The sequence below is a fragment of the Cyanistes caeruleus genome, chromosome 2 (genome assembly GCF_971803275.1).
Source record: "Cyanistes caeruleus chromosome 2, bCyaCae1.hap1.1, whole genome shotgun sequence".
Classification (NCBI taxonomy): Eukaryota; Metazoa; Chordata; class Aves; order Passeriformes; family Paridae; genus Cyanistes; species Cyanistes caeruleus.
Genome location: NC_141702.1, coordinates 39,490,149 through 39,517,372, shown reverse-complemented (window position 1 = coordinate 39,517,372; position 27,224 = coordinate 39,490,149). Strand labels below are relative to the sequence as shown.

Here is a 27,224-nt window from a genome sequence, read left to right as displayed (position 1 = left end):
CGTTCAAAGATCCTGTCATGCTGCTATTTGTGCCCAACTCCTACCCAGCCAACTCCACACTATTGCTAGACCTCTGCTTCAGCAGGGGCACTGGCATTGTATATACGGGCACCCCTGAAGTCTGTTCCCAAGCTGAAGACTGAGATCACAGCTGGCAGGAAAGAAAAACTATGCATCCTTCCAGACCCAAATATTATCAGTGTGATGCAGTCAGACTCAGCTTCACAGATGGACAGGGCTTGGAGGACTGAGGGATTGGCTCAGGCAATAAAAAGGGAAGCCAAATATAAATGAATTGACTTCAGGAAATACACAGCCCCAAAGGAAGATTAAAGAACACCAAGGTTCATTATCTCTGGAGAGTGAAAGCACTTGTTAGAGTATGTCCTCCTGACCTCTGATCAGGCTTCACAAAAGCTGCACTGGATTTGTCCAGAGTACTACACAGGGAATTCTTAGTCTAAATTAGAAATGCTATATCTCTTGGCTGGTTTGCTGGTTTGGGATTTATGTGATGTCATGGTGACAACCTGCAACTTTCAAAATGCTGCAGAGCCCTGCAGTCTATAAGCCACTTTATAAGAGGCAAAAATTTGATTTTGATCTTTCAGCTGAAAAACACTGCAGCAAGGAGAGTCATTGGCTGAAGTGTCCAGCACCAAAAATTACACATTTCATGATATTATCCCATAATTAAAGCAGAGACAGATAATGCAAATGTATTAAAAACAAACACTTAAAAAATTCACAGCAATAAAATGAATCACAATGTATTAAAAATATTTCTCAATTTTTCTCAAGTTCTGATAAAATCTATCTCCTTAAAGCATTTAAGCAGTAAAGCATCTATTGCTAATTGCTGCTAGACAAAAATATTGTCCTGCATAGTGTTTCAATAGGTGCAAGGTGGAAAACACAGCCTACACATCTCTGGCAGATTTCTTACTCATAATCAAACAGCTCCAGGAGTAACAATTTTAACACCTCTATTTCCATCTCAGAAATTTTTAATAATTGTTTCTGCACAACATTCTTGTGAGAAAGACAGGAATTCTTTATCCAAAGTCAAACTCTCCACCAACCAAGTACAGTCCCTTGCACTGTCAGTTCAGTGTTTTACTGCAAGCTTCCTTCGCCCCTAGTGCTACATAATTATAGCGGCCTTCTCAAAAGGGATGTAATTTTATGAAAAAGGTTTGTGACAGTGCTAGTTTCATTTTTTCATATATGTGTTTCCTATGAAACACATAGAAAAAAGTGCCAGCTTTATTATAACAGTAAATAATAGAATGTATGCTTTCAGAATTGTATTCACTTATTTTACACACTGTCTCCATTTCTTACATTTACTGGCCATGACAGTAAGTTGTTTACCTAGAAGACATTGATTAAACTCGATAAAGATATTCCGTCTTTTTAGACTTACAATAAAATAACTCTGGTCACAAATCAGCTTTACAAAAGGCTAGCTGAACTACATTATATATAGTAAGTAATCATATTAAAGTAATGAGTCACTATAATAGAAAAACCAAACTTCTCATCTACTGGAGCTCAAAGTGAAGTAAGGTACAGACAGAAGGTAAACTCTCAGATGTTGTAAATTATCACAGCTCATGAAAGCTTGCCATTTTACACCTTCTGGGGAATCTGAACTTGAAAATTATACAGAACATTCCTTCCAAGCATCTAAAAGCAATTTATAGGCAGTAAAACTCAGGCTTCCCTGAGAGAAGTTTACATTTCAATCACTTTCTCAAAATGGGAACTAAGGGAAATATTAGGTGTCTTAATCAAAATCTTCTGTCCCCTCAATCTATCCAACTGAGTCTCTTTATTCTATTACAAAAAAACCCCGTGAAAATTTTGGTGCTCATGCCACAGAACGAAGTCTGGTGATATGCAGGTATCTGAAAGTGAGGACTAAACGCTTCCCTAAGTATCATCTGCCAAAAGTACTTGAGATATTTTTGCAGCTGAAAAGCGCATCTCCACACAGGCAATAAGCACTGCATCCTTTCTTAACCTTGAAGTACCAAAGACAAAACTGTCCTATAGTGTGCTTCAAGAGAAGTCTGCTCTTGTGCAAACAGGTCCTCAAACCATGGAGGAGTTTCCTCTACAGTCACTTGGAGTTTCTCTACCAAGGCATAAATGTGCTTCTCGCACCTAACTGGTTCTTCCACTGTGACAGAAGGGGCAAGGCCCTTTGCAACCCCTCTCAATGATGCTCCACATGTACAAGTGTGTGTTTAAAAGCTGTATGAGCTTGTGTGTAGCTCCTATTGCAACAGACTTTACAGCTACCCCACTACTCACAGCCACTCAGTTCTCCTGTCTGCAATGGATGTCACACCTGGGAGTCTATACAGATAAAATAAATGAGCTGGGAATGATCACACTGGAAAGGCTCTACTTACTCTTGCAATCAAGGTAAGTTTTGTTTTAGCAAGATCATCAAAGAGGAATGTGGAGGGTGACAATGTAAAGCCAACAAAACCAGAACAAAGCAAAGCAATAAAACCAAATCCAAAATATGGTGTCCAGAGACTCAATCTCACTTTTTCAAGAGTCGCAATCTCAACATTGTCCTTTGAAACAAGTCCAGACACAGAAAGTTAGAAAAGACAAGGAAATCTCCTCATCATAAACATGTTGCATATAGGTAAAACCTTACAAAGATTTAAAAACATGGCTCAGGCAGAAAAAGACCATGGGAAAGTGACTCAACTGAATTAGAGGCAGAAAAACAAGTTATGTAACCATCACTTGTTCACACTGTGGTATATGGTGGCTGGTTGAATTATGCTTGTTATGATTTTAAACTATGTAACTGATAAAGGCCTAATTGCTTTTAAAGGCCTGGCTTTTGCAATAAAGCAGCGCTCCTTTGCACTGCCTGGGGACTCAGTGTCGCTCTGCATCGTCACATCAACATTCCTAAAATGTAGCTTCACAGGTCCATAAAACCTGCCTCTCTTTAATAACTGGATCAAATGGCAAGAAGCTCTGAGGCAAAGTCTTCTTCCATTACTTTTCAAATGCATCACAAAATGCTCAAGTTTGGATCCTCCATCATTAGTCGTGATTGTAGAGCCAACATTGCTAGGTGCTTTACATCTGGTAAGTTTTTCTGAAGCTGCAAAGAATAGAAGCTTATCTCTTCATAAACAAAGCTGTTTAAGTAGGGGTCTTAACTGTGATTTGATTTCAGTTTAAGGAGATTAGGGTTTATGATAGCATTTATCTTTTCTGAAACAGGGTAAGGACAGAGAACAGGGAAGGTGGGAAAGGACCTACCTCCAGCAGCCATCATTTCAAAATCTAGAAGTGCTCATTTTTATTTTAGAGAAAACATTCAAATTGACATCAAGTGCATTGAAACTTTATATAGCCACATTAGCTCTAAAGTAAGTTGCTGGTACATAATTAATAAGTAGAAAAGACAATTTTCACCATCTGATGCACACTGTTTTTATTGTTATTCCTGTCTTGTTATTTTTCCCTCTTAAATATATTTTAGAAGTGTAGCAGCTCACTACAGAGACAAGAATCTACAAGCTTTCATCAGTAAAAAATTGTTAGAAAATGAAATAGGCACAAAATTCTATAAAAATGCAATTCAGCTTTGTGAAAATTAGTGTAAATGGTTCTTGAATGTAAAAGGATTCCTATTCCTTTCTTCCCTATTGTTAGGGCATAATTTTCTAGGGATTTAATAGGCAAATCCAACAAATCACAAAAAAATGTATCATTTTCTATAATAACCTTTACAACAGCTATACAGGACTTCTATGTCATTAATATCTTTGGTCACACACAAAAAAGTACTTCAAAGCATATGCTCTCCTTAGCTGGTTTATAAATATGCATGTGTTCAACACACTATGTTACTATAAAACCACAGACGTCAAATTTTCCAGCCAAAATTACAGAACAATTTGGATTGGAAGGGACCTTAAAGATCACCTAGTTCCAACCCCCTGTCATGGACAGTGTCCATTGGACCAGGATGCTCAAAGCTCCATCCAACCTCATCTTGAAGACTGCCAAGGATGGGACATCCACAACTTATCTGGGAAACCTCTGCCAGTGCCTCACCACCCTCACAACAAAGAATTTCTTCTGTATCTCTGATCCAAATCTACTCTTTTTCATTTTAAAGACATTTCTCCCTGTTGTATCACTACATGCCCTCTCCATCTTTCTTGTATGCCCTCTTAGATCCTGAAAAGCCACTATAAGGTCTTCCTGAGGCCTTCTCCAGACTGAACAACCCCCACTCCCTCAGTCAGTTTTACTGACTTTAATTTAATCCCCACATGATAGGCTTCAGATTAACTCACTGCTTAAACGAATGAGCCCTGCATTAATTTTTAAAAATCAACTAATTGTTCTAATAAAGCTATATCTTTCAAAAAGTGACTTAAACACTTAGAACCACATTTGTAATTGCATTTGAGATCCCAAATGTATCTAATGAATTGGGAATGTCAGAGCTTCCCCACTACAAGATTAAAACAAACATAAATTTTTTATATAAATATACTAAATAATACCTGTAGCAAACTGAAACACCTGTAGCTCCTAGAAGATAAACCTTGTAAAATTATGACCTATACAGTTGCACTCAAACATTAAAATAGGCTCCACCCTAAAAGTGCACTTTGAAAGCTCTTCAGCACAGTTTCTCACTTCAGAGACTGTGATCTTTCCATCTTTCATTACTATCCCACACAGACCTCTAGCTTGGAAGCCACTTCACAGGAAAGCTTCTTAAGATCTTCTTGACAAGTGTATTTGTTGTAATTTCTTCCACTTCTCCCTGGCACAAGGGAGTCCAAAGTGATCAAAGGCATAAAAGGAACCCTTTGTCACAAGGCAAGGAAACCTCCAGCTCTGCAGCTCACTGGCACATCTGGAAGCTGCCAAGGGTGTCCCAGTTAGAGTAAGAAAGGCTGTGCAGGAGTGACACTGCTTTGCTGTCTCCTTGCTTCCTCACCCTCCTGGAGCTGCCAGTCTCCTGATCCTGGGGCAGCAGTGATAGCACAGGGCAACAGCTAGTGAGATCTCAGCAGTGGTGCTGAAACAACACACTTGTTAGCAGGCCTAGACACATGAGTGTGACTTTACTACATCTAACTTGGTGCACTTTGGGTGCTTAACTCCAGAATTAGATTCTAGCTATCTTAACACATTGATGACCATGGGCACGGTTTCTGGAAACATGGAAATCAATTTTCTTCCACCATCTTGTTCGGCTTTGTGGTTACAAATAAAAGTAACGCCTCTATCGGCTCCCAAAGGAAAATCTGTTGAAATACAGAGCTTGGAATTCTCAGAAGAGTTTCTAATTTCCTATCATTTTCCACAAGCTTAAATCCACTGGAAACAGTGTTAAACAGTTTTACTAAGATTTTGAAAGAGTAAAGATTACTAACATTTATATCTCTGAATGAATGACATTAAGATAGTAACAACAGACTGTCATATTTGATCATCCATGGTATCTGTGGGTTTTATGATGCCTTAAGCTTTATCTGCCATATTTTTCAGATTCAGATTAGGTGTGTAGTTCTGAGCTTCATATTAAGTCTTAGAAAACTCTCTTCACAGCGTAGGTAGACAAAACAATTGCTTTTACAGCTTGATACTAAGGACAATCGTTACAAGTTTCAGGTCCAAAAGCATAAATGATGGACTGAAGAGAGAAAACAAGAAGGATTTGACTTCATAACCTGAAGCTGTAATTGGAGAATTAACCCAAATATGCAGATGGACCAAAACTTATAAAAATGTGAGACCTCACGACCAGTTGTCCATTTTTTGACCATTTTTGAGTCCATCTTGGGCGTAGCCCCGGCCAGGCTCTTGTACTGCCCAAGGTGGATCCTTTAAGACCTTTTAATAAATACCTTATTCTTAACTCTGTCTAGCCTCTGTTCTAGGTCAGCCTTCTCAAGGCATCATTTAGACTTTATGTTATTTCTTTAACATAAAAATTGATGTATATTTTCAGTCACACCTGGCTTTAAATACAGCTTCAGCAGTTTTTTGTTTTTTTTTTATGCAACCATATATATCTGTATGTTTATACAATTATACTTCAGATAATCTCCAACAGACCTGAACCACAAAGAGTGCTACAGTCAATACAAATCCCCCCACAGCAGACAAATTCAAATGTAGAATGACGTAACACAGAAGAAGTCTTGCTATGGGGACACTTTGGTGTCTTTTTCTGGCTTTCTAAATCAAAATGCACATCCACTGCTTAGCTGAAGGAGTGACCTAAATTCAAGAGCTGTGAGCACAGCAACCTTCCTAAATACTGGTGTGATGCTTTGTGCACTTCTGAAGGTAATCTAGGATGAAAAAGTTGAGGCAATATTACTGTAGGATAGCAAGACAAAAGTAATGCTCTCTAGTAATTCTCCAATGCTCTCAACAATAGCAGCAAAATAATCAAGTTTTCTGATTAGAACTGACATGCATCAAAAAGAAAATTAGAAGAACACACAGTTGCCACTAACAGTTTTAATACTGAAAATTGCTTTCTATATTGTTATACTTGAAAAATAACAGTAAAAATATTAGCTAATATTCAAAAAACAGGATTCTGAAACTTTTAAAAGTTCAGAACAAAAGCATATATAAAGTTCACAAGATATTGCTGTAAAGGACAAGATTAAGAGCCCATTTGAATTAAGCCAAAGCAGACAAAGGGGAAAGGTGATTCATAAAATAAGGGAATGGTGCCAACAGGGACAGCATTCATTTTCTCTGTAAGCCAAAATGCCATCACTATTACAAACGATACAGAAATTATTTCAGGAAAATAGTGTGTGACCTGAGCACATCAGCTGAACAGTGTGAGTTTCTGCTGCCTACATCCACTGCTTGACCCTGTGTATGCTGCATGAACCCTGGCCAGCCTGCAGTTCCAGTGGACACTGACCTTGCAGATCTTGGGCCACATGTGCCAGCTTGGCTTACCTATAATGGATGTCCTACCAAGAACACTGCACATGCCTACACTTAGAAAAATTAATCCCATGCAGTCTGGAGAGACTGTAAGGAATACACCGGTGTACAGAGTCAATTCATGTGAGATACCTATTTTTATGAGGATTAGACTAAGGAAAGGGAAACCTGCCACCTATCACAGGTGATGTTTCCACACTACTTTTATTCGAGGGTAACTGTGTGACTTTGGTTGCAGCTAGTCATGATACACACAGTGCAACTATCACAGATGTGGTATGCTGGATACTGGCACTCACAGGTGGCTCTCTGCTACTTTTATGCAGACTTTCATGAAAAGGGTACAAAAAAGGAGGTAAAAGCACAGCAATACATGCATGGACAATATGTTAATTTTCTCACTTAGCCTCACCAATTCACCTCAGCCTTGACATGCATCAAGCCTCTTTTTTCTCTTCTATGCCTTTCTTGATGAGAGGCTGACAGCCACATTTTAGAGAGGTAGTTTTCTGCTCAGGGTAAATACTCACTAGGAACAAGCATTAGAGTAGACATTATTTCACTTACTGCCCAAGAGAGCACTTAAGCTTATTTCTTGAATAATGAAAGGCTAATATACTGCTTAAACACAACATTGATTACTGAGATGCTTTCCTTCACATATATTTTATGTTGTTACTTGTTTGGCAGTAAAACTTAAGTTCACATTTAGTAAAGCACTTAGGCCACATTTCATTAAAATATATATACACCCCTGAGAAAAATGACTTTTGCTCTCTCCATATGAAAAATTGCTCTGCAATACTAGAAGATTGACAGGAAAAAAAAATCGAGTACTGCTCTGAAGAAGAGGCAAACTTGCACCAGAACATGACAACCCACTTTAGAAACTGCTGTTCTGCATAGGTAAATGTGTGCATCATTGGAGATGTATGGAAGATGTCTTTGGATCTGTCATCAGCACCAAACTGTTCCATCATAGCAGGCTGCCACAATATGTACACCACAAAATTTCCTACAGCACTGAACTGTGGGATTTCTGCTGAACAATTTTGGCCCTTCACAAATGCCATCAGGAAATCCAAAATGGAGCTCAAGTGTAAGAAAAGGCTGTTGAAAATAGGGCACAGAAGAGGATAAACAGGATGTTAATAAGAAAGCTCTATTTGTACACTTATTATTTTTATAAAAGATACATTAAAATCATCATATTGGCCTATAGCACTGCAGTCTTCTTGTCCTTTATTTTTCTACTTATTCAAGCTATGACTCTTCTCCAATAGAGACACCAAACACAAAAAAATGTGGTTTTGCATATCCACAAGGAGAAAAGGAATAACCAGTGTTACACTTTCACACGTGGAATACGTACTTCATGAACTCAAGTTCAGAAGTTACACACAAGGAACTCAACAGGGCTAGAAAGTCTTAGGAGACTAGCCCTGGAAGAGGCACAACACATTTGCATGCATTCCAGCTGAATAAACCACTCTTGCAGTTTTATCTACCAGTATTTCCTAGATTGCTTCCTTATCAGTTGATTACCAAGAAACCAAGCTGCTTGGCAAGAGAAAAAAAAAAAAAAAAAAAAGAAAAACAAAACAACAAAAAAATCCAAAACCCAAAGAAAACCAAGGGAAAACTTCTAACCTTCGCTTCCGAAGAAATCTTGACAAATAGTAAAACTGATCTGCTTTTATTGCTAGCTGTTTAAAAATTATATATATCTTTTAACAACCTACTTACACAGTAGCAGAGATGGAAGAAACTAATCTATACAGATCTCACATTAAGATTTTTTTTCCAATAATGATTTAAGATTCTACCTTGGACCATGTACAGTATTTAATACAGAACCATTTGACCAATCTACTGCAGGGAGACAGAATAATCCAGTAAATACTTCTCTCTGTAAGCATTAGCATATTTAAAATATAAATATTTAAGCCTCATGACACTGAAGTTTCTAATAACAAACATAAGGCATAATTATATCATAACTAAAGCTAACATTAGTTTTTTACTTAAATCTTTGGCTTGCCTGCTGCTACCTAAGGTTCCAACAAGCTCTTTACTGCTATATTTCTCTGGCAACATGTTCCATCTTACAGGGTTACTTTTTCAATTATCAAGGCAAAGAATTCACCTGCTTCTTTGGAGTACAGCCAATGAATCTTTCTTATAATGGTCAATAATGAAAAGATTCACTTTTCATTTTATGATAAACTAGACATTTATGTCCTTGTCATGACTGCTTCCTGTGGAAAAAAGAAGGGTGGCTTCACAGGTTGTGATGAAGAAGAACAAACCAGAAAAAATAATTTCTTTTCCTCCACCTTCTTCATGATTCTTCCTTTGTTTTCTTCCTTTTTTTTATTTAATCCTTTTTTTTCCATGTCACTGGCTCAGCTTTACACATTTTAATGCAGCTGACAAAAATTTCTTATATACAAAAAAAATTTCACAACCTCACATGCTAATAAAATTTAAAAATCAACCATGAAAACAAATCTTATATCAACCAATAATCACAATTACTGGCTTAGCTTACCTAACAAAGATCTGATTGAGGAGACTCAAAAATTGATCCAATTTCACAGCCTACACAGACTTTCTGGTGGGCTTTTTGTTTTTTGTTTAAAGAAATACTACAGTCTTGTCTATTGTCTCCACTTAAAATAAGACACATCAAGCCAAAGAGTCTGAAAAATCAACAGGAATTTCTGTAGTAGTTGGCATAAATCCATATCCTAGCACACTGACACTATAGTACTGCTTAACTTTCTCAGATTTGGTTTGTTCACAGTTATATGTCACCATACTCACTAGAAGTAGCCAATTGTGAATTGGTAGCCTAGAAAAATCCAAAGTATGACAGGTAAGAGCTGCAGTCACTTCAGTTTAAATCATATTCCAGCATCACTCCACGCACACATTTTAATGCATTAAAATAACCACCTTAATCTTTATGTACACTAGGATCAGATCACCCAGCGAACATTGGGAATTCAAACTGATGTAAAAAGCTGTTCTCTGCAGACATTGGCACCCTTTCCAGAGGTTCTCTGAGGGAAGCTTTAATTTGTGCTTAGGGCTTCGTGGCAGCCCTACCAGCAAAGGTGCCTTGGGGACATGCTGTGACACACAGCCATGTGTATGTGCAGAGGCCACACTAGTCACAGGTAAGACAGATAAATCAAATGGTAGCATCCCCCCATCAGCTTTTCTATTATCTGCCCCACTTTGTGCCAATTTCCTCTAGCTTCCCCAACACCTCTTGCTTTGCTGTTCTTCCTTAAGACATGGGATGGGGATTTGTCAAAGTCAATGAGCACTTTATTACAGTGAGAGCGCTCAGTAATGAACAATTCAGCAATTTAATGAGATTCTGTAGATCTGTCTCCAGCCTGTCCATCAAGTTTCACTTCTATAAAGCACCCTGACACTAATCCTCTGGCATACCCAATCTTCACCCTGGGCTGAATATTAGATTCTTCCATGGTATATTGCATTACCACTATAACCTTAGCAAAAAATGATGAACTTAACTACACTTGAGGCAATATAGCTGGTCTGATTTGATTTTCTTCTATTGGGTTGACTATGAGGGAATTACTTATTTACTAAGATAAAGCAAGAAACCAGTTTCTTATTGCCTTCTGAATGCCCAAATTGGTAAATATTTATATGTGTCTTTTAATCCATTCTAGGGACCTGGAATATTTATAAATATATATTTATTCCTGGTTTCACAAACTGAATTAAAAAGATGCATGCACATTTTGCCTGCAGCAGAAAACTAGTTTAAAAAAAAATCTTCGGAACAGCATTAGTAACCATTAGAGAGGCAAATATGATAACTCTTAAATGGACAGTGTGGAGTTTGTTGTCACTCAGAAAGCAGCATATTACCTATAAATATCTCTCCCCAGTGTGACCCTGCAACAGAAACAGAGGCTTTGTCATATTTGCCTCATGAAGTGCTCATTGACTGGAGTGCACACAGTTACGAAAATTACTTCCAAGTCTGAGTCCTTCTTGCAGAACAGGACAGTTAGGATTTAAAAACTCCCACTTCCCAAACATCATTACAGCAGGTTACAGAGAGTGTATTACTGAGCAAGTATTAAGTTACACTTGTATGGCTTCCCACAGAAACTCTTCTAGAAAGAGCATACCCAAGCATGTAGCTAGAGGATTCCACTGGCCATGCAGAGAAATGCAGTTTCATTATGATGAAACCAAATCAGCCAATCATCAATGCTCCATGAATAAACTTTTACGTCAAAACTTGTTTCTGATAAAGGGAATATGGGCTAAAACTCCAGTGTGGTGTGCCTGAAAAACCTAAACCAAACACAGCCCATCATCCTGTGTAGTGTACTGCAGGTTCGGTTGTACAGGCATCCTCCAGAGACTAGGACAGGAAAAAGCCAAATTTTATTTTGGTATTTGCAGCAAATATAAACTTTGTAATGTATTCCATAATCTAAAGCCTCCAAATTTTGGAAAAAAATATGCCTGCTATAATACTGAAGGGTTACATCTTCATACTGGTTTTTTGGTTTGAAGAATTTAACCTGACAATTTTTTTAAGAATAAATATTTTACCCTGCATGACATTATTCATCCACAGAACATGAAGCATCTCACTGATGAATATACATTTAACACTTTGAGAAAATGATGACATCTACATGTTATTTTCTTAGAATAATCCAAAAGATAAATAGATAAATTTATTTTCAAGTGTTGAAATATAAATCAGTCTTCTGAATCACATTCTCTGTTGGACCAATATAACCCACTTCCTAAAAGGAATGCATAGGTTTATTTTCAGCAAGTTTCCTTCTATCTTGAAATACACAGAAATATTTTCCTCTCTAAAGCATGACATCCTTGGAAAAACAAAGAAAGACATCTTTGGATAATCAATATTGCAGAGGTTTCCTTCCACTTCATAGTGAATTTTTACAGACATACAATGGGAACATTTCCAAGGACAGATTTTGGTTTACTTTTTGTGTTTCTCTTAATAGGCTATGTGTTTTTCTCACATCAGGTTTTCTCCCAGCCCATACACACTAAAGGTCACAACACAATGTTTTTATCTTGTTATTACTTCATAGCTAGCAACCTGGTCCTTTTCAAGATCCAGCTTTTTAAAAGGAAGTGATCTCAGGCTTCTTGCCATAAACCTTCCATTGAAGCCTCCAGTCATCTTGGAGCAGAGTTGTGTGTGTGATGATTCATTTGCTTCAGGCAAAGTCAGCTGAAGTGGCCCAAACAATTTCAATGACTATTGAAGTTAAACAGCTAAATTAGTCTGAAGTGAATGAGAGAGACTGCAGAAGCAGTTTTGCCACCAGACCCATGGCATTAGCCTCATCAGAGGCAATTATAATTGAGTTGCATGCATCAGCCATCTCTTCCCATCAAAGAAGTTGAATCTGGAGGAAAATCTCTGGCTGTATTTAAGTAGCAGAAGTTAAACAGCATGACAAATTTATCTTTCAAACAAAGTAATTGCATTAACACAACACAACATTTTTAGAATTTCATTCAGAAATTTCCCTCAGTTGTTATTCACAGTTTTTGCTCAAGTGCTTATTCTCCCTCGAGATTGCTCCAGGGTTTCAAAACAACAGATTACTGCTATGGTTTATAGAGTGTCACACATTCTGGTTGTTCACCAATCTCCTTACCTGCCAGATTTGTTCTTCACTGAGTGAAGTGAGTCTATCGCTTTTAAAAACCTCTCGAAGAAGACAGTATGGGAGTGCCAGAACTTCTTCAGGATGACTCTTCAATAGCTCAGAGAGATGTTTTACTAAGAAGCCAATGACTGCATTCTCCAACAAAGTGAGGTTGAAAAGATCCGCAAGCTTGTACAGGTCCAAGTAATTAAAACTATTTAATTCCTAAATGGATGAAGCAAACAAAATACACATCACAAAAATATCATAAGCACAAAACAGAGAATATAAAAATCCACAGATCTCAGATAATGAAAAAAGGTTATTCTTTTGGAGCTATGGAGAAGGAAGGCAATATAACTTGAAGTTAATTAACACAGCCTCATTCAAAATGTATATGTAAGTGTTACCAGTGCATATGCAAATAAATATTATAGTACTAATTTATATTGCAACTCCTAAGGTTATATATGCATAAAGCATCTGTAAGAAATATGGATTAGTACATAATGCAATAAACCACCATGATTTACACTGTACATCAAGAGCTCACAGGAGCTAACAAGTGGATTTAAAAAATGTATTTCTTAACTACAATGGTTTGTTACAAAGCAATTGTTTGTTCATTATTTACTGTTTTGATTGAACTAGAGAACCTGTGTAGCACTTTTTGTTCTATGAAACCTCACAAAATACAAGATCCTGAGCTACATTTCATTAGGTATTAATTTTGCTTCAATGAACAAATGAACCCTTTATTTTTTTTCCCAACCCTTACTGGCATCAACATATAATGGATTTTGGCCTCCTACTCCTTTACCCTCTCCATCTAGCAGCTGAAAATGTGAGGAGACAAAAGCTATAGTAGCTCAAGGCAGGAAGTTTTGTCCATCCTACTAACAGAGGACTGATGTTTATGGGATAAATGTTTTCAACTTGGCATCCCTCATAAATTAGTATCTAGACAACTAACTACTGCTGTTCTAGACCACATCGCTTCCTCCCTTCAGGGAATAGGCCAAGAATCCACCTCTATTAGACGAAAGTACCCAGGGCACCTGGGAAATAATCATGTTTACCCGTTTTCTCTGTTCTTGCTGCATGCCCTCTTCCTCTCTCCTCCGCAATCCTGGTTTTCATCTTCCAATTTACCGCATTGCTCCCTATCAGCCGCCTTCTCCTTGACCAGCCCCATGTGTGAGAATGACAAGGAGCCTCGTCAGTCTCACTTTGCCGGTGAGTTAACACGGGGACTGGAGCAAGGAAGAGAAACAGACTAAATTAAGTCAATTTCACTTTCACTGCTCTGCTGGATGGAATGGCAGCACCAAATGAAACTGACAAGAAATCTTGTAAATGTCAAATGAGCTGCACGGCTGGCAGATAGAGCAGAGCAACAGGGAAGATGGGAAAGTGCGAAGAGGGGTTTTTTTGGAATGTTTTATGGACTACATCTTGAACGTGTGAATTGGGTGCCTGTCCTGATGACTGTGGAGCTGTTTATGCATATGCAATGGAGAGTGGAGAAAGAATTTTTTAACCTGCTTAGAGGAGTCAGTACTGGAGGAAATGGAATCAAATTCCTGTGGAGGTTCCTGCTTGTTACATAATCTCCCAGTCTGAACAGTGCACCTTCCCTAGCAGAGTTGTACACTAAAGATAAATCCTATTCATTATCTACTTAGACTTCTGCGTAAGTTTCCCACGGTTTTCTTGGAAGAACAAAGGTAAGTTCTTTACACTGTCAGAACAAGCACTAACAGCCATCATCCCAAAAGCCACAGCTATTCTAGTGTCAGCTCCTCCTCACACTAACACAGAGGAGGTAAGGATAAAACTGCAGTTGAAGAAAGAGAAAAGAATGAATTTTACATGAGAAGTATCTGGTCTGTGAGCTTGCTTGGTGATTTAGTATCTTCAGATCACAGATGGCACCTCACAACCCCACTCCTGTGATGGCCATGGCAATGGTGGCAACAACACACAGGAGTCTAATCAAAGCAAACATCACAGTATTTGACAAGGAACAAGCACAGTTTATTGTGCCTGGTTAAAAAAAACTATCTTTTCAAAGAATTTGCTGATTGAATAAATCCCAAATGCCAGAAGGAAATTTAGAAGAGCTCAGCATGTATTTATTGAGCTCTTTTGTGGTCAATGGCTATGTCTAGGGACATAAATAAATAAGTGATTAAATAATCAAGTACTGTGAGCTGAGGATCAACAGTCCCACTAAAATACATGCCTGGTCAAACCCCACTGAGTGTCGGTTGAGGAGAGGTGGCTTTTAGCAGACTTCAGAGGAGGAAAATACTGGAGATTTCATAATAGAATCCTTATTAGAGAGAACCAGTAATGAGACGCACAAATGCAATCTACCCCTGAAAAACACTCACACCTTCAGTGAAATCTGAATGACACCGGTAAGCCTTCATTTTAGGTTTGGATATTTTTCACGAACTCCAAACTCCCCTAGCCTCTCAAATCAGCAGCAACTGAAGTTGTTTTTATGAAAGCTGTCTTAACAGTTGAAGAGGCCAAATATACTTATGGGTGTATAAACAAAATCTCACTAGTTATTTATACTGCATGTAATAATTTATTTCAGATGTTTATTTATGTATGTGTGTTTGTTTATTTATTTATTATTTGTTTTGTGTTTACTTATTTTCAGTGCTAAATTTCAGATGATTTTTGATGCTTCCTAACATAATGCATTAGTTACCTGCTGAACTTACAGTCTGCTTCTTAATGAATACTTAAAGTGTGTTTTGTTAAAACTGGCCTTGGCCTGGAATCAGTAATGTTCATTTCTGATCACATAACTTCGCTCTTATAAATGGTGAAACTTTCCAAAATAGTCTAAAACGAAGTTAGTTACTAAAAGTAAGTTAGTTGCAAGAAAAATGCACCTTATCTTCTAGCTTTAAAGAAGTCCCACAGGAAGGATCAAAGCCATCACTGTCAGCTCAGCCTGATTTGAATAGATTTTTCATCCTAAAACCTTAATTGAATTAAAAACTTTGGTAAATAGTGAAACAGGTTACTAAACAGGAAATTTAGGCGTGGTCATGAGTAAGAGTATTGGCAATCTCTGCCTTTCACAGATATCATTATATTGCATGAACTGAGCAACTACAAAATTTTGAAGTAGTGTGAGACTGACTGTCTTGTGGTACTGTCAAAATTTTGAAGTAGTGTGAGACTGACTGTCTTGTGGTACTGTACTGGAGTAAATGTTCTTTGCAAACATGCAATACAAACCAGGATTATGTACATTTTTAAAACTTTTAACCCTTTTTTCATAAACTTTTATGTATACACTACTTATCTTTTCTGAGCTGAAGGATGAAATATGAACACAAGCAGAACTGTCACTAAGAACTGAAGGTAGTGATCCTATCTCTTCTAATATGATGTATGTTACTCTGCTGAAACACATCCAGGCTAAGAAAATATGCATAAAATTATAGATACAACACTTAAAACTAAGTTGAAATAGTTCTGAAATCTCACAGTAAACTCAAAACAAATTGGCCAAAATATTTATCAGTGTCTGCTTCTAAAATAAGAAACTACTTCAGATCCTATTCATCCTATGTAGTGTGCATCTCCCCACTGAAGCAAGGGAATCTATTACTCCACACTAAGGGTCTTCTGATTCAGTAGTATCAGCCTTCAGATGCCAAACCAATTCAACAATAAGCTGACATTTAAAAGCCTCATGAAAGAAAATATGTTCTACAAACAAACATAATCTGAAAGATGACAATATTAAATATTCAAAATAAACGATGTGACAGTGTGAATATTTTGATACAGAGTTGTATTTTAATATAGAGATATGATAAATTGTCAAACAGGAAAAATAGATATAAACATTGTGTTTAAATTGCTTCCAAAACCATCTTTATTCGTTTGTACTTTAAAGAATAATTGCCTTGCACAAGCCACAGAAAAGGATGTAACAGATTGATAAATTAGAGTTAATCATAACCAAGTACACAGCAGACTACAATATACCTCTATTTCTGTGCTCCGTGTTATAAATAGCAGAAAAAGCACAAGGAGAGCTAAGGGGAAAGAATGCATTTCTTTATGACCTTATTTGAAAGATAAACTCCTTGGGGAAATACAATTTATTCAGATTATCAAGACCCTGCTGTGCAAATCTACAGTCTGGGAGCACACTACGGAGATCAAACAATATTTACTTTATTCTGTTGGGTATAAAAGCTTTTAATGAATGCATAATTAAAACAGCAAAAGTATATACAGCTTTAGAATTCCACTTCCAAGCCAAGCCATTAATATCCAAAGTACCTTAACCAGTTGTAACTCCACCTGTTTCCTAGATTGCAACACTGTTCTGAATCAAGGTATTAAATGACTAGCCCTGCTGCTGTAGCAGAGAAGAGTTGCATGGTGACACTATTTCCCGCTTTTCTAAAAGGGGTTCAGCCTCTTTAAAGCAAAAAAAAAAAAAAATACAACCCCAAGCGTGAGGTCTCTGAGACAGGGACTTAGCTATTCAAAATCCTTAAGCAGCACAGGTCTTGACCCTACATCCTCCAGGTTCTCTGCCACATTAAATACTATGAACCAGCTGCAGCATTCAGAAAAAAATCTTGACAAAAATCATAGTAGAGATGGACCCTAAATAGATAAGGGATAATAACAAAATGAAGAATTGCAACGACAAAAATATACTTACCTGACAACAAAAGGGATCAACACAATTTTAAGATAAAAGAAATCCAGATCTGCTGGTTCTAGCTGTTTCTTTGTATATCAAAGGTTTTAGTTCTGCAAAACTTCACACATTTACTTAAGAACTAAGATCATGCACATGGCTCAACAGCACAGCACCAGACACAAAGGCTTCATAATAAGCACAAAAAGTCTATTTTAGATCTTATTTTAAATTTGCCTCTGTTAAACACCAAAGTCATCCAGTTGAGCCACGAAAAGCATTTTGCTGAAGCCTGGTCAGAGCAAAACACCTGGCTCAGAATTTTTCAATGTATAGAATTGATTGCACTTATTATGAGATAAGTGCAAACTTCAGAAGTGTTTATAGACAAAGTAAAAGATGGCTTTCTAAGTGACTTATTTTATACAATTAATTTCTCTGAAAGATCACGGCTTTCTCACCACTTTCTTTAATTCTTGCTTCCATTTTCTCTTTTGACCATGAAAAGTTAATTTGCATCCCTGCTGCATTCTCAAAGTAGGTCTAGAGCTAAGTAAAAGACCAACAATACAAAAAAATATAAATATAAATCACCCTTATTATTTTTCCTCTACTCTAAAAGAATCCATTTCCCTTCTCACTTATTGTTTCTCTATATCTGCTCAGTTTTCAGGTTTAATCCTGCTGGCTGGTGCTAGTGAGAATTCTCTCTGAAGGCACAGAGGAGGCTTGTGAGCTTCACAAGCCCAGAGAAAAGACATGACATTCTCAGATTGCTCATGTGATGACACAAATGTGTGGTCTTCAAAAAAGGAAAGTGAAACATGCCAAGTAAAACCAAAAAAAAAGCAAACATTTTCTAGAAACTCAGACAGATTGATCTATGTTATTAAATAGTACAAATATCTTCAACTACCAATTCAATTAAATATTTTATGTGACGACCCTAATTATACATACCTTTTATAATCTGCATACACAATTATGTGTATCATGGAAAGAAATTATGAAATATTAAGACTACACAGTTACATTTTCATGGTACCTGTGGAACAACTACAGGTAAGGTTCTGCAGAGGTTTCAATAGCTGCTTTCCCTTGGTTAACAGCTGCTGCTATAATTAAAAAAATTATTTTAAGTGTCCCTGGCACAGAAACTCCCTAAATGAAAAGCTTCACATCTCACCAGCTACTCCTGGCAAGATAACAGTAGCACTATATTGCATTTAGCAAATAAAAGTACAGGGATGAAGGAACATGGAGATCCTCTAACCCTTCCCCTGGCACTTTTATATCATTTCACACTGTAGAAACACAAAGCAAGGATTCAACGAGATTTATCAGCATTTACCATTGTTACAAATTATGGGAGCTTGCCTTCTCTTCAAACATGTTGTGAGGAATAACATTTCTCATGCACACTAATATATCCTTAACTCCAGCAGAAATCACAGAATATAGTCTCTACAGATGATTTATCATTTTATATTTTTGCTAGCTCTTTGGAATTACTACAGCGTAAGAGAAAAGCTGAAAACTACTTGGCTAACACATCAACAATTAGTAATTTTTTATGGTTAAGTTTTCTCTTTTTTTTTTTTTTTTTTTTTTTTTTGCTAATATTGACAAATCCAGGAAGAGAAAGTGCTGCCCCTTAGAAACCCAAAGCTTTCAGAAGCCAAAATAAATAATTACAAAGCAGAAGAAGAAAAATAGGACTGTATGGTACTACTACATCTTTTTTTTTTTGTTACAGGCTCCCATAACAGTTTAAGGCCATGAGAATACAGAAGTGGATGACTATTTCTCTGCTATACCCCAAGCTCATCAAAACACCTTCAACATAAATTAAGAAAGATCCATCTTATTCCCAACTAGTATTATAAGAAGGCTCAGCTGATTTTGAGACTCTATCTCCTGATTTCCAGTTTAATTTACTCAAACAGTTTATATACATTTGTTTCTGTGCCAAAATTATCTTCCAGATCTAACAGCATAATGTTTCTCTCCATGCCCCCTCTCCCATCAGTGTTTACTCCCTTGATATATTTACAGAAAACAATATTCCTCCACAGCCCTCATTTTACTAGACCAAACAAGGCAAACTCTTCTAATCTCAGGTAAAGTGGTCTTCCTCATCATCTTAGTTGACCTTTTCTATGCCTCTCACAGTTTTGATTTTGCTTATTTTTCTGCATGGGCAAACCCTTCCCAGTATTCCTGATTTTTCAGCAGTACCTTTACAAGAAGCATTAATACTTCCTTAGCTTTATAAATTATCTTGTATGAAATACCTTAGAAGTCAAACTGCCTTTTTCTTGATGCCAACATTAGTACCCCAAAGTCATCCTATGATTTAATACATGAAAATTCTCTGTAAACTTGGTCCTCAAGTGAGACACAGCAACAGCCACTCAGTCTGGCAGGCAAGACAGAAATAATATGACATATTACAAATGGGAATTATGATGCAATAGATTCTTACTGAGGATGCTCAGAAACTATTTTCCAATCACTTCTTTAATTGCATTTTGTCTTTGAGTAACAGATCTTGTAATTGTACTGTTCTACACCAGTTACTGGAGGGGGGGTGGAAATAAGTTCAATTAATTTTAAGACTGTGTTTCAAATTGTATCTGGATCAATGGGATGACGCCAAGAGTATTAAGTTCAACAACACGAAATGCTGAGTCCTGAACATGGGCCACATCAACCCCATGTAGCACTACAGGCTGGGGGCTGCAAACTGTGCAGTGGGAAAGGACCTGGAGGAGCTGGTCAACAGCAGCTGAACATGAGCCAGCTGTGCCCAGGTGGCCAAGAAGGTCAATGGCATCCTGGGCTGTATAAAAACAGTGTGGCCTGCAGGACTGGAGAAACGGCTGGCTGGCTGTACTCAGCGCTGGTGAGGACACAGCTTGAGTGCTGTGACCAGTTCTGGGCCCCTCACTATGAGAAAGACATTGAAGAGCAAGAGAGAGTCCAGAGAGGGGCAATGGAGCTGATGAAGGGTCTAGAGAGTGACTCACACGAGGAGTAGTTGAGAGAGGTGGGTGTGGTTAGCCTGGAGAAAACAAGGCTCAGGGGTGACTTCATCTCTTTCTACAACTTCCTGAAAGGAGGGTCTAGCTAGATGGGGGTTGCTCTCTTCTCCTAGTGAAAGGAGAAGAGGAAATTTCCTCAAGGAGAGGTTCAGGTTGGACACCTGGAATAATTTTTTTCTTTGGAAGCATTTTTTTCTTTGGTTAAGCATTGGAACAGGCTGCCCAGGGAAGTGGTGGAGTCACCTTCTCTGGAAGTATTCAAGAAACAACCAGACATAGCACTTATTGTGAGGGTTAATTGACATGGTGGTGTCTGGTCAAAAGTCAGACTCGATCTTGGAGGTATTTTCCAATCTTAATGATTTTATGATTTTATTCTATGAAAAGTAGTTAAGTAAATCCTCCTTAATATACTGGAAACCAAAGTATAAAATCAATATTAAGTATGAAAACTTTTAAACATAGAAAATAGAAAAAGAAAAATTATTTCTAATTCACAGTACATTAAAGTGCAATTTTTATTCTTAATTCATATTTCCATTATGAGCATGGATGACAGAGGGAGAAGGGAAAAAAAATTTAAATCAACATTCCTGATATATCTGCTAATAGAGGTATTAGTGCACCTGACAGTTTCCCTTTCCAATGCATTTTTTAAAAATAACTTGCTATTTTGCCAACATTTAATAAGCCAAGCTGAAGTTTTCCAGCTTCAAGATGAATCACTCGAAATTCCTTGAAAACATCCCTGAAAGCGTATTATACATTATTAAGAATAAGCCTGACAGGAAAAGACCATTCTCTTCCATATTAAAAATATTCAGAAATAGATCATAGGAGTTTCCATCCCTGGGAACAACTTCCAGTGACACCCCTCATTAAGCCTCTAGAAAAATAATTTGGATATGCTCAGTAACAACTCGTTTGAACTTTTCAGTCCAAAATCTCCTCACATTTTAGCTGCACTGCCCATAATCTATTCCACAGCAAAGCAAGATTGTCTGCAATCATTGTGCACTGTGGGTCTAATCACAATGACAAAACCAAATGCCATAAGTCTGTTTTTCTTGTGCTGCTTGGGATCCACATTGGAGAGAAAAAGACACTACCACTTTTAGATGCAGAAGCGTGAAAAAACCCAGACCAAAGAGCACAAGAGCAGATCCAGACAAGAAACCCAGAGATTACAAGAGGCAAACAGTACTGGACTATAGAAGGAGATTTAGAATCACAATTCAGAGATGATGTGGCTTCTCGAGGAGGCTGAGTGACTGTTCCTCCAGCTATGCTCTGCACACATGTAACTGAAAAATGATGAAGACTGATAAAAAGCATCATCATCGCTAAGTGAAAAAAGGAAGGCAACATTCACAACCCAAGACATTACACTAAATAACAAACAGGGAGCACATTTAGAATTATCAATATACTAATGTTAACTCTCTAGGTATAAATAAGAACAAGGATGTTTCAAACAACAGCTTCATAATGTTTTTATGACATTTTATTTCTGGAACATTTCATTTATATATACATGTGCTCTGTATTAAGCATGGCAAGGGGACACTTTTCTTAAAAACACATTCCAGGGAACAAACTGTCACCAAATGCTTAAGGATTACAAAGCTAACAGGCACATCTGAAAATTAAGAATTGGAAAGAATAGCTGAGCTGGTCATCTAATAACATCAGAGAATAATTGCCTAAAATACATGGAATAACAGGTTACTTAACAAGTACAACCTTAAATTCAAGTTTCAGAAATTTTTGCAAAAGAATCCAAAGCAACAAAACTTCATTAGAATTTTAAGGCAGCATGTGATACTCTATCTACCAAAATGCTGAATCCAGTGCAGGATAACTCAATAATGAGTATAACTTTGACAGACAAAAGTCCTCAAAAATTTTGATCCAATACTGTTAACAGTTTAATGGAGTATGTAAGTGAAGAATGGTAAGTTTTATCTGCAGAGTCTGCAGAAGGAGCATGGGTATTGTCAGGCTTCCCAGGTTAAAAAAGAAAAAAAAAAGAGAAAAAAAGAAAAAAAAGAAAAAAGAGAAAAAAAAAAGTAAAAAAAAAGTGTAGGTATATCTATATCTATCTGGGAGCCAGTAACATATATAGAACATATATAACGTTGTTCTATTTGGAACAACATTGACAAGCCATCAGGATGCACTAGGAAGCAGTCATAAATAGCAACATCAGTTCTCAGAACTGTGCTGTGGGGGAAAAAAAAAACCAACAAACAGCTCATGTCATAAAATGCACACCCAGTACTGCCCAAAAAAAGAAACAAGCCATCTTGCTGCTTCAACATTACATTTTAAATCTACTCTTAAATTATTGGTCCCAGTGCTGAAGTCCAAACTTAAAGGATACTTAAAAACTACACATTGGAAAACTAACCTTGCAAGATTTTAGGTCCTCAACTTAGTTTTTTAAAGGAAGACTCCTGGAGGATTTGATCTTGAGCAAAGATATTTATAACATGAAGAGAATATATGAAAGGAAAAATAGCTCTGACTAAATTTTCAGAAAATAGTTTCTGGTGCATGAATGTAGGATCAGAGTTGCCCTGGACAAGGAACTAGAAAGTACAGGACTGTTTGCATTGGCTTCATGGGATTATGTACATTTTGCAGCTCTGCATTAAAAAAAAATGACTGCAATAAAACAAGTTTTTTTGACAACTGTCTGTACAGGTAAAGAAGGAAATATTTGTGCAATTTGACCACTGGGGTTATAATGGTTTCTCATTCCTCTCAAAAGCAAGAGACTTGTTGCAGCTGCAGGAAGATATGAGAGTACCCAGCAGTTAAAAGAACCTGACTGTAAGTATATGAATGATAAAAAGGCAACATTTCCATTTTATTTGGAAAACTGTTATTTGCTCAGGTATCTCTATGCTCCTGCAATATCTGACCTCAGCTCAAAAATCACTAAGAATTTTATTTTTGTTGCTCATAGCACTAAACCAAGGCAAATACTCATTTTACAGAAGAAAAAAGGAGAAGCAGAAGGACAATTTAAAAGATTTCCCATGATGCAGACTATACAAAGAACAGAACCTCAAATGCCTGGAACCCACTCCAGTGCTCAAGTAGTTAGGTAATTCCTGTTTTCACCGACTTTAACTTAGAATTTTAAGTTACGTATAATGTTACTGTATACGGTTCAATATACTAGAAAATGTCTGCAATGTGTATTGTATAGACATTATACCCCAGTAAAATAAAACTCTCTACAACTATCTTTCCCCAGATTTATGCAGTGAAAAGATCACCTCTTTTTCCTCACAACTAGGAGCTGTGTTATTACTAGGTTTACAATGTAATAATCAGAACTGATTTCAAGAGAAACAGCATTAAAAGGGATAGCGGTAGGCCACAAATAGGCTGAAAAGTAAAAGAATTAAAAAAATCTGGAAGAACCACTGAATTCAAAAAATAATTAGTACATGTGAAGATCAAGAGGAGTTTGCTTGTTTTTCACAGAATCACAGCACTAACTAGGTTGGAAAAGACGTCTGAGACCATCAAGTCCAACCTATGCACTAACACCACCTGTCAAGTAGATCAAGGCACTAAGTGCCATATCCAGTCTTTTCTCTAAGTGCCATATCCAGTCTTTTCTATACACTTCCAGGGACAGTGACCACCTCCCTGGGCAGCCAGTTCCAACAGCAAATCACTCTTTCTATGAAGCATTTTTTCCTAATGTCCTGCCTAAACTTCCTCTGGCACAATTGATTGTGCCCTCTTGTCCTGTTGCTAGTTGCCTGTGAGCAGAGATGGACCCCAGCAGGCTACAACCTCCTTTCAGGGTGTTCTAGGGAGCAATAAGGTTTCCCCTGAGCCTCCTTTTTCTCTCCAGGCTAAGTATATTTTAAGCATTATTGACTAGGGATTTACCTGTCATTCTTTCAATCAGAAATTATTATGATTCTGACTTTCAAAACTAGAAAACCTGGAAAGGGTGAAGGCCAAATGTAAAAAAAACAGGCCTTGACTCATCCATCAAGTTTGATTTTCTACATCTGACCTTCAGTAGTGCCAAAAAAGTCACAAGACCTCCCAAAACGAATTCATATGAATGTTTACACTGTTGCAGGTGCCAAGCACCAGCAGGAATGCAGGAGCCTTCAAAGATCATGATGACTCTTGTCCATTTGTTTCTAGCAGTTCTTACCAAGAATAAAAAATAATTCAATCCCTCACTTCCAAATATCAAACTGCTTACAGTCAGCATCTCTTGATTTAGCATAAAGCCTTCTTTTTTCCCACAGAGAAGAACATTTAATCAATGCATCATATATTTAAGACAACCAAATGATGAAATTTTCAATGACTTCAAGGTTTCACCTTAAAGACACCACCTTTAAAAGCTGAATAGATCATTGTGGGCCCCGTTTCTAAGTGTTCACAACTACAGATATGTGTCAGGATCTCAATCCTGTAGAGTTTGAATGGCACCTCTCCAGAATTTCCCTTTAAACATAATAGAATCAAGTGAAGCAACATATTGTGGAGAAGGACCTGGGAGTCCTGGGGGACAAGGCTGTCCATGAGGCAGCAGTCTGTCCTTGTGGCCAAAAAGGCAGACAGTGTCCTGGGGTGCATCAAGAAGAACATTGCCAGAAGATCGAGGGAGGTGATCCTGCCCCTTCACTCAGCCCTGGTGAGGCACATCTGGAGTGCTGCGTCCAGCCCTGGGCTCCTCAGAAAGAGAGAGACCTGGAACTTCTGAAGTGGGTCCATCAAAGGGCTACAAAGATGTTTAGGGGACTGAAGCATCTCTGTTACGAGGAAAGACTGAGGGAGCTGGACCCGTTCAGCCTCAAGAAGAGATGATTGAGAGGGGACCTCAATAATATATCTGAAAAGAGGGTGCCAAGAGAATAGAGCCAGGCTCTTCCTGGTGGTGCCAAGCAATAGAACAAGAGGCAACAGACACAAGCTGATATGCAGGAAGTTCCACCTGAATATAATGAAAGAACTCACTGTGTATAGTGCAGGTGACTGAGCACTGGAACAGACTGCTCAGAGAGGCTGTGGAGTCTCCCTCACTGGAGATATTTGAGAACTGCCTTTATACATTCCTGTGCCATCAGATGACCCAGTTTGAGCAGGAAGGTTGGAACAGACAACCCACAATGTTACCTCCCAATCTGATCTGTTCTGTGACACTCTTTCACAGAACATTGTAAGGGTACTTAAAGATGAGATATAGCTCAGTTGCTTCAAAAAAAATGTACTTCTGCAGACCAGTCACTGCTTTCAAAAATTAACTACAGCTTACTGAAAAAGATTTTAGTCAAAGATTGTTGCATGCAATGTTACAAAAGCTAGTCCTTCTCAAATACAAATTTCAGTAAGAAATGTTGCTAAAATATTCAAATTTCAAAGATTTCAACCACACTTATAAGAAAAACCCTATCAACAACTTGGGTTACATATGCCTAATATTGCTTGTTTTCCCCCACCTCAAAATATTCACCACACACACACATCATTTTTGCTACTTATTTTGCTCCTTTTCAAGAAATTGTTAAACCTGTTCAAGTTTTGGTCCAGGGATGAATGGTGCTATGTGAGTCCAGAACTTGATTAGGAATACATGGAAGTTAAGACTTACAGCACTACCTAGGGCAGTCAAATAATTTCAAGTGTTTGGTTATAGTAAACTTACACTAAACCTTCAACTACAGTAAACTTTTAATAGCAGTCTTGGGGATCTTGGACATCAGCATTGTATACATGTACTTCCTACATACTTCAGTTCCTCATGAAGATGGTAATGCTGCAAATATGAGTAAAAATACTGAGAGGGAGGCAAACCCAAATACAAACATATATAAACACTGATTTGGGGCATGGTGTATGGCAGCAGGCCTTTCCCCCTGGTGTTTTTCATGTCCACAACATGCCATCTCAAGTCAGTTTGGCTTCCAATCCTAGTGACTGCTGGCAACTGAACATACCTGAGGTTACTACAATACATCCCCATGATAAGCAGGTGTGCTGAGATGCTATGGAAACTCAGGGCCCTTTACATATATAATTAGAATAGACAGTGCTTCCAATTAACAAGGAGGAAATAATGAAATGGAATTTAGAAAAAAAATCCACTATATAGCTTTGAAAACTTCCACAACAAAGGTGAAAGTGCTTACAAGACAAGTTCAGCCAATAGATCATTACCCCTCTAATCCAGAGAACACAACAGCTCCCATAAAAATTACTGTAGAAAGAATTTCATGTGCTACCACTTCAGTTCCTACTGAATTGTAAATAAAAGACCTGGTTTAAGATATAATGCTGCCTATACAGATAGACACACTCTGTGACAGAAATCACAAATTCCATAAAACTGTTTAAACAGATGAGAAATTTAGCAAAAACTTCCTCCAAATTAATAAACAAATGTTTTGAATATATTACAAAAAAAAATCAGGTGAATGAAGTTACAGGCATTTCTCATGTTTTTCATATTTGAAATAACACACTTCCAGGATGCTATTGATGTTAATAAAGTTGTTGATGCCACTAATCTTTAGGCTAGTATCTTTAATTTTTAGAATTAGTGAGAAGAATGAGGACAATTTATAACCTTCAAAGCTCTGATTGCATATTGGCTGAAGATTCAGTAAGTCATTACAGCACGTACACTTTTATATTCATTCTGGTTTCAAGGCCTATTCAATACCTTGGACAGATAGGTGCCTTTATTCTAAACAGAGTTAGTCTACATCACTATTCAAGTGAAAGTGCAAATTCTTCATAAAATACAAATTTTATTCATAC

At 37.4% G+C, this 27,224-nt stretch overlaps 1 protein-coding gene across 15 annotated transcripts in view; it reads right to left on the bottom strand.

Moving 5' to 3' along the window:
- The window catches only part of KLHL32 (kelch like family member 32), a 120,539-nt gene that overhangs the window by 26,902 nt on the left and 66,413 nt on the right, over nucleotides 1–27,224 (bottom strand). For all 15 annotated transcript variants that reach the window (XM_086876578.1, XM_086876580.1, XM_086876583.1 and 12 more), the window contains one exon: nucleotides 12,690–12,905. In XM_086876578.1, the coding sequence (XP_086732704.1) occupies nucleotides 12,690–12,905 (216 nt within the window). The remainder of the gene's footprint in view (nucleotides 1–12,689; nucleotides 12,906–27,224) is intronic.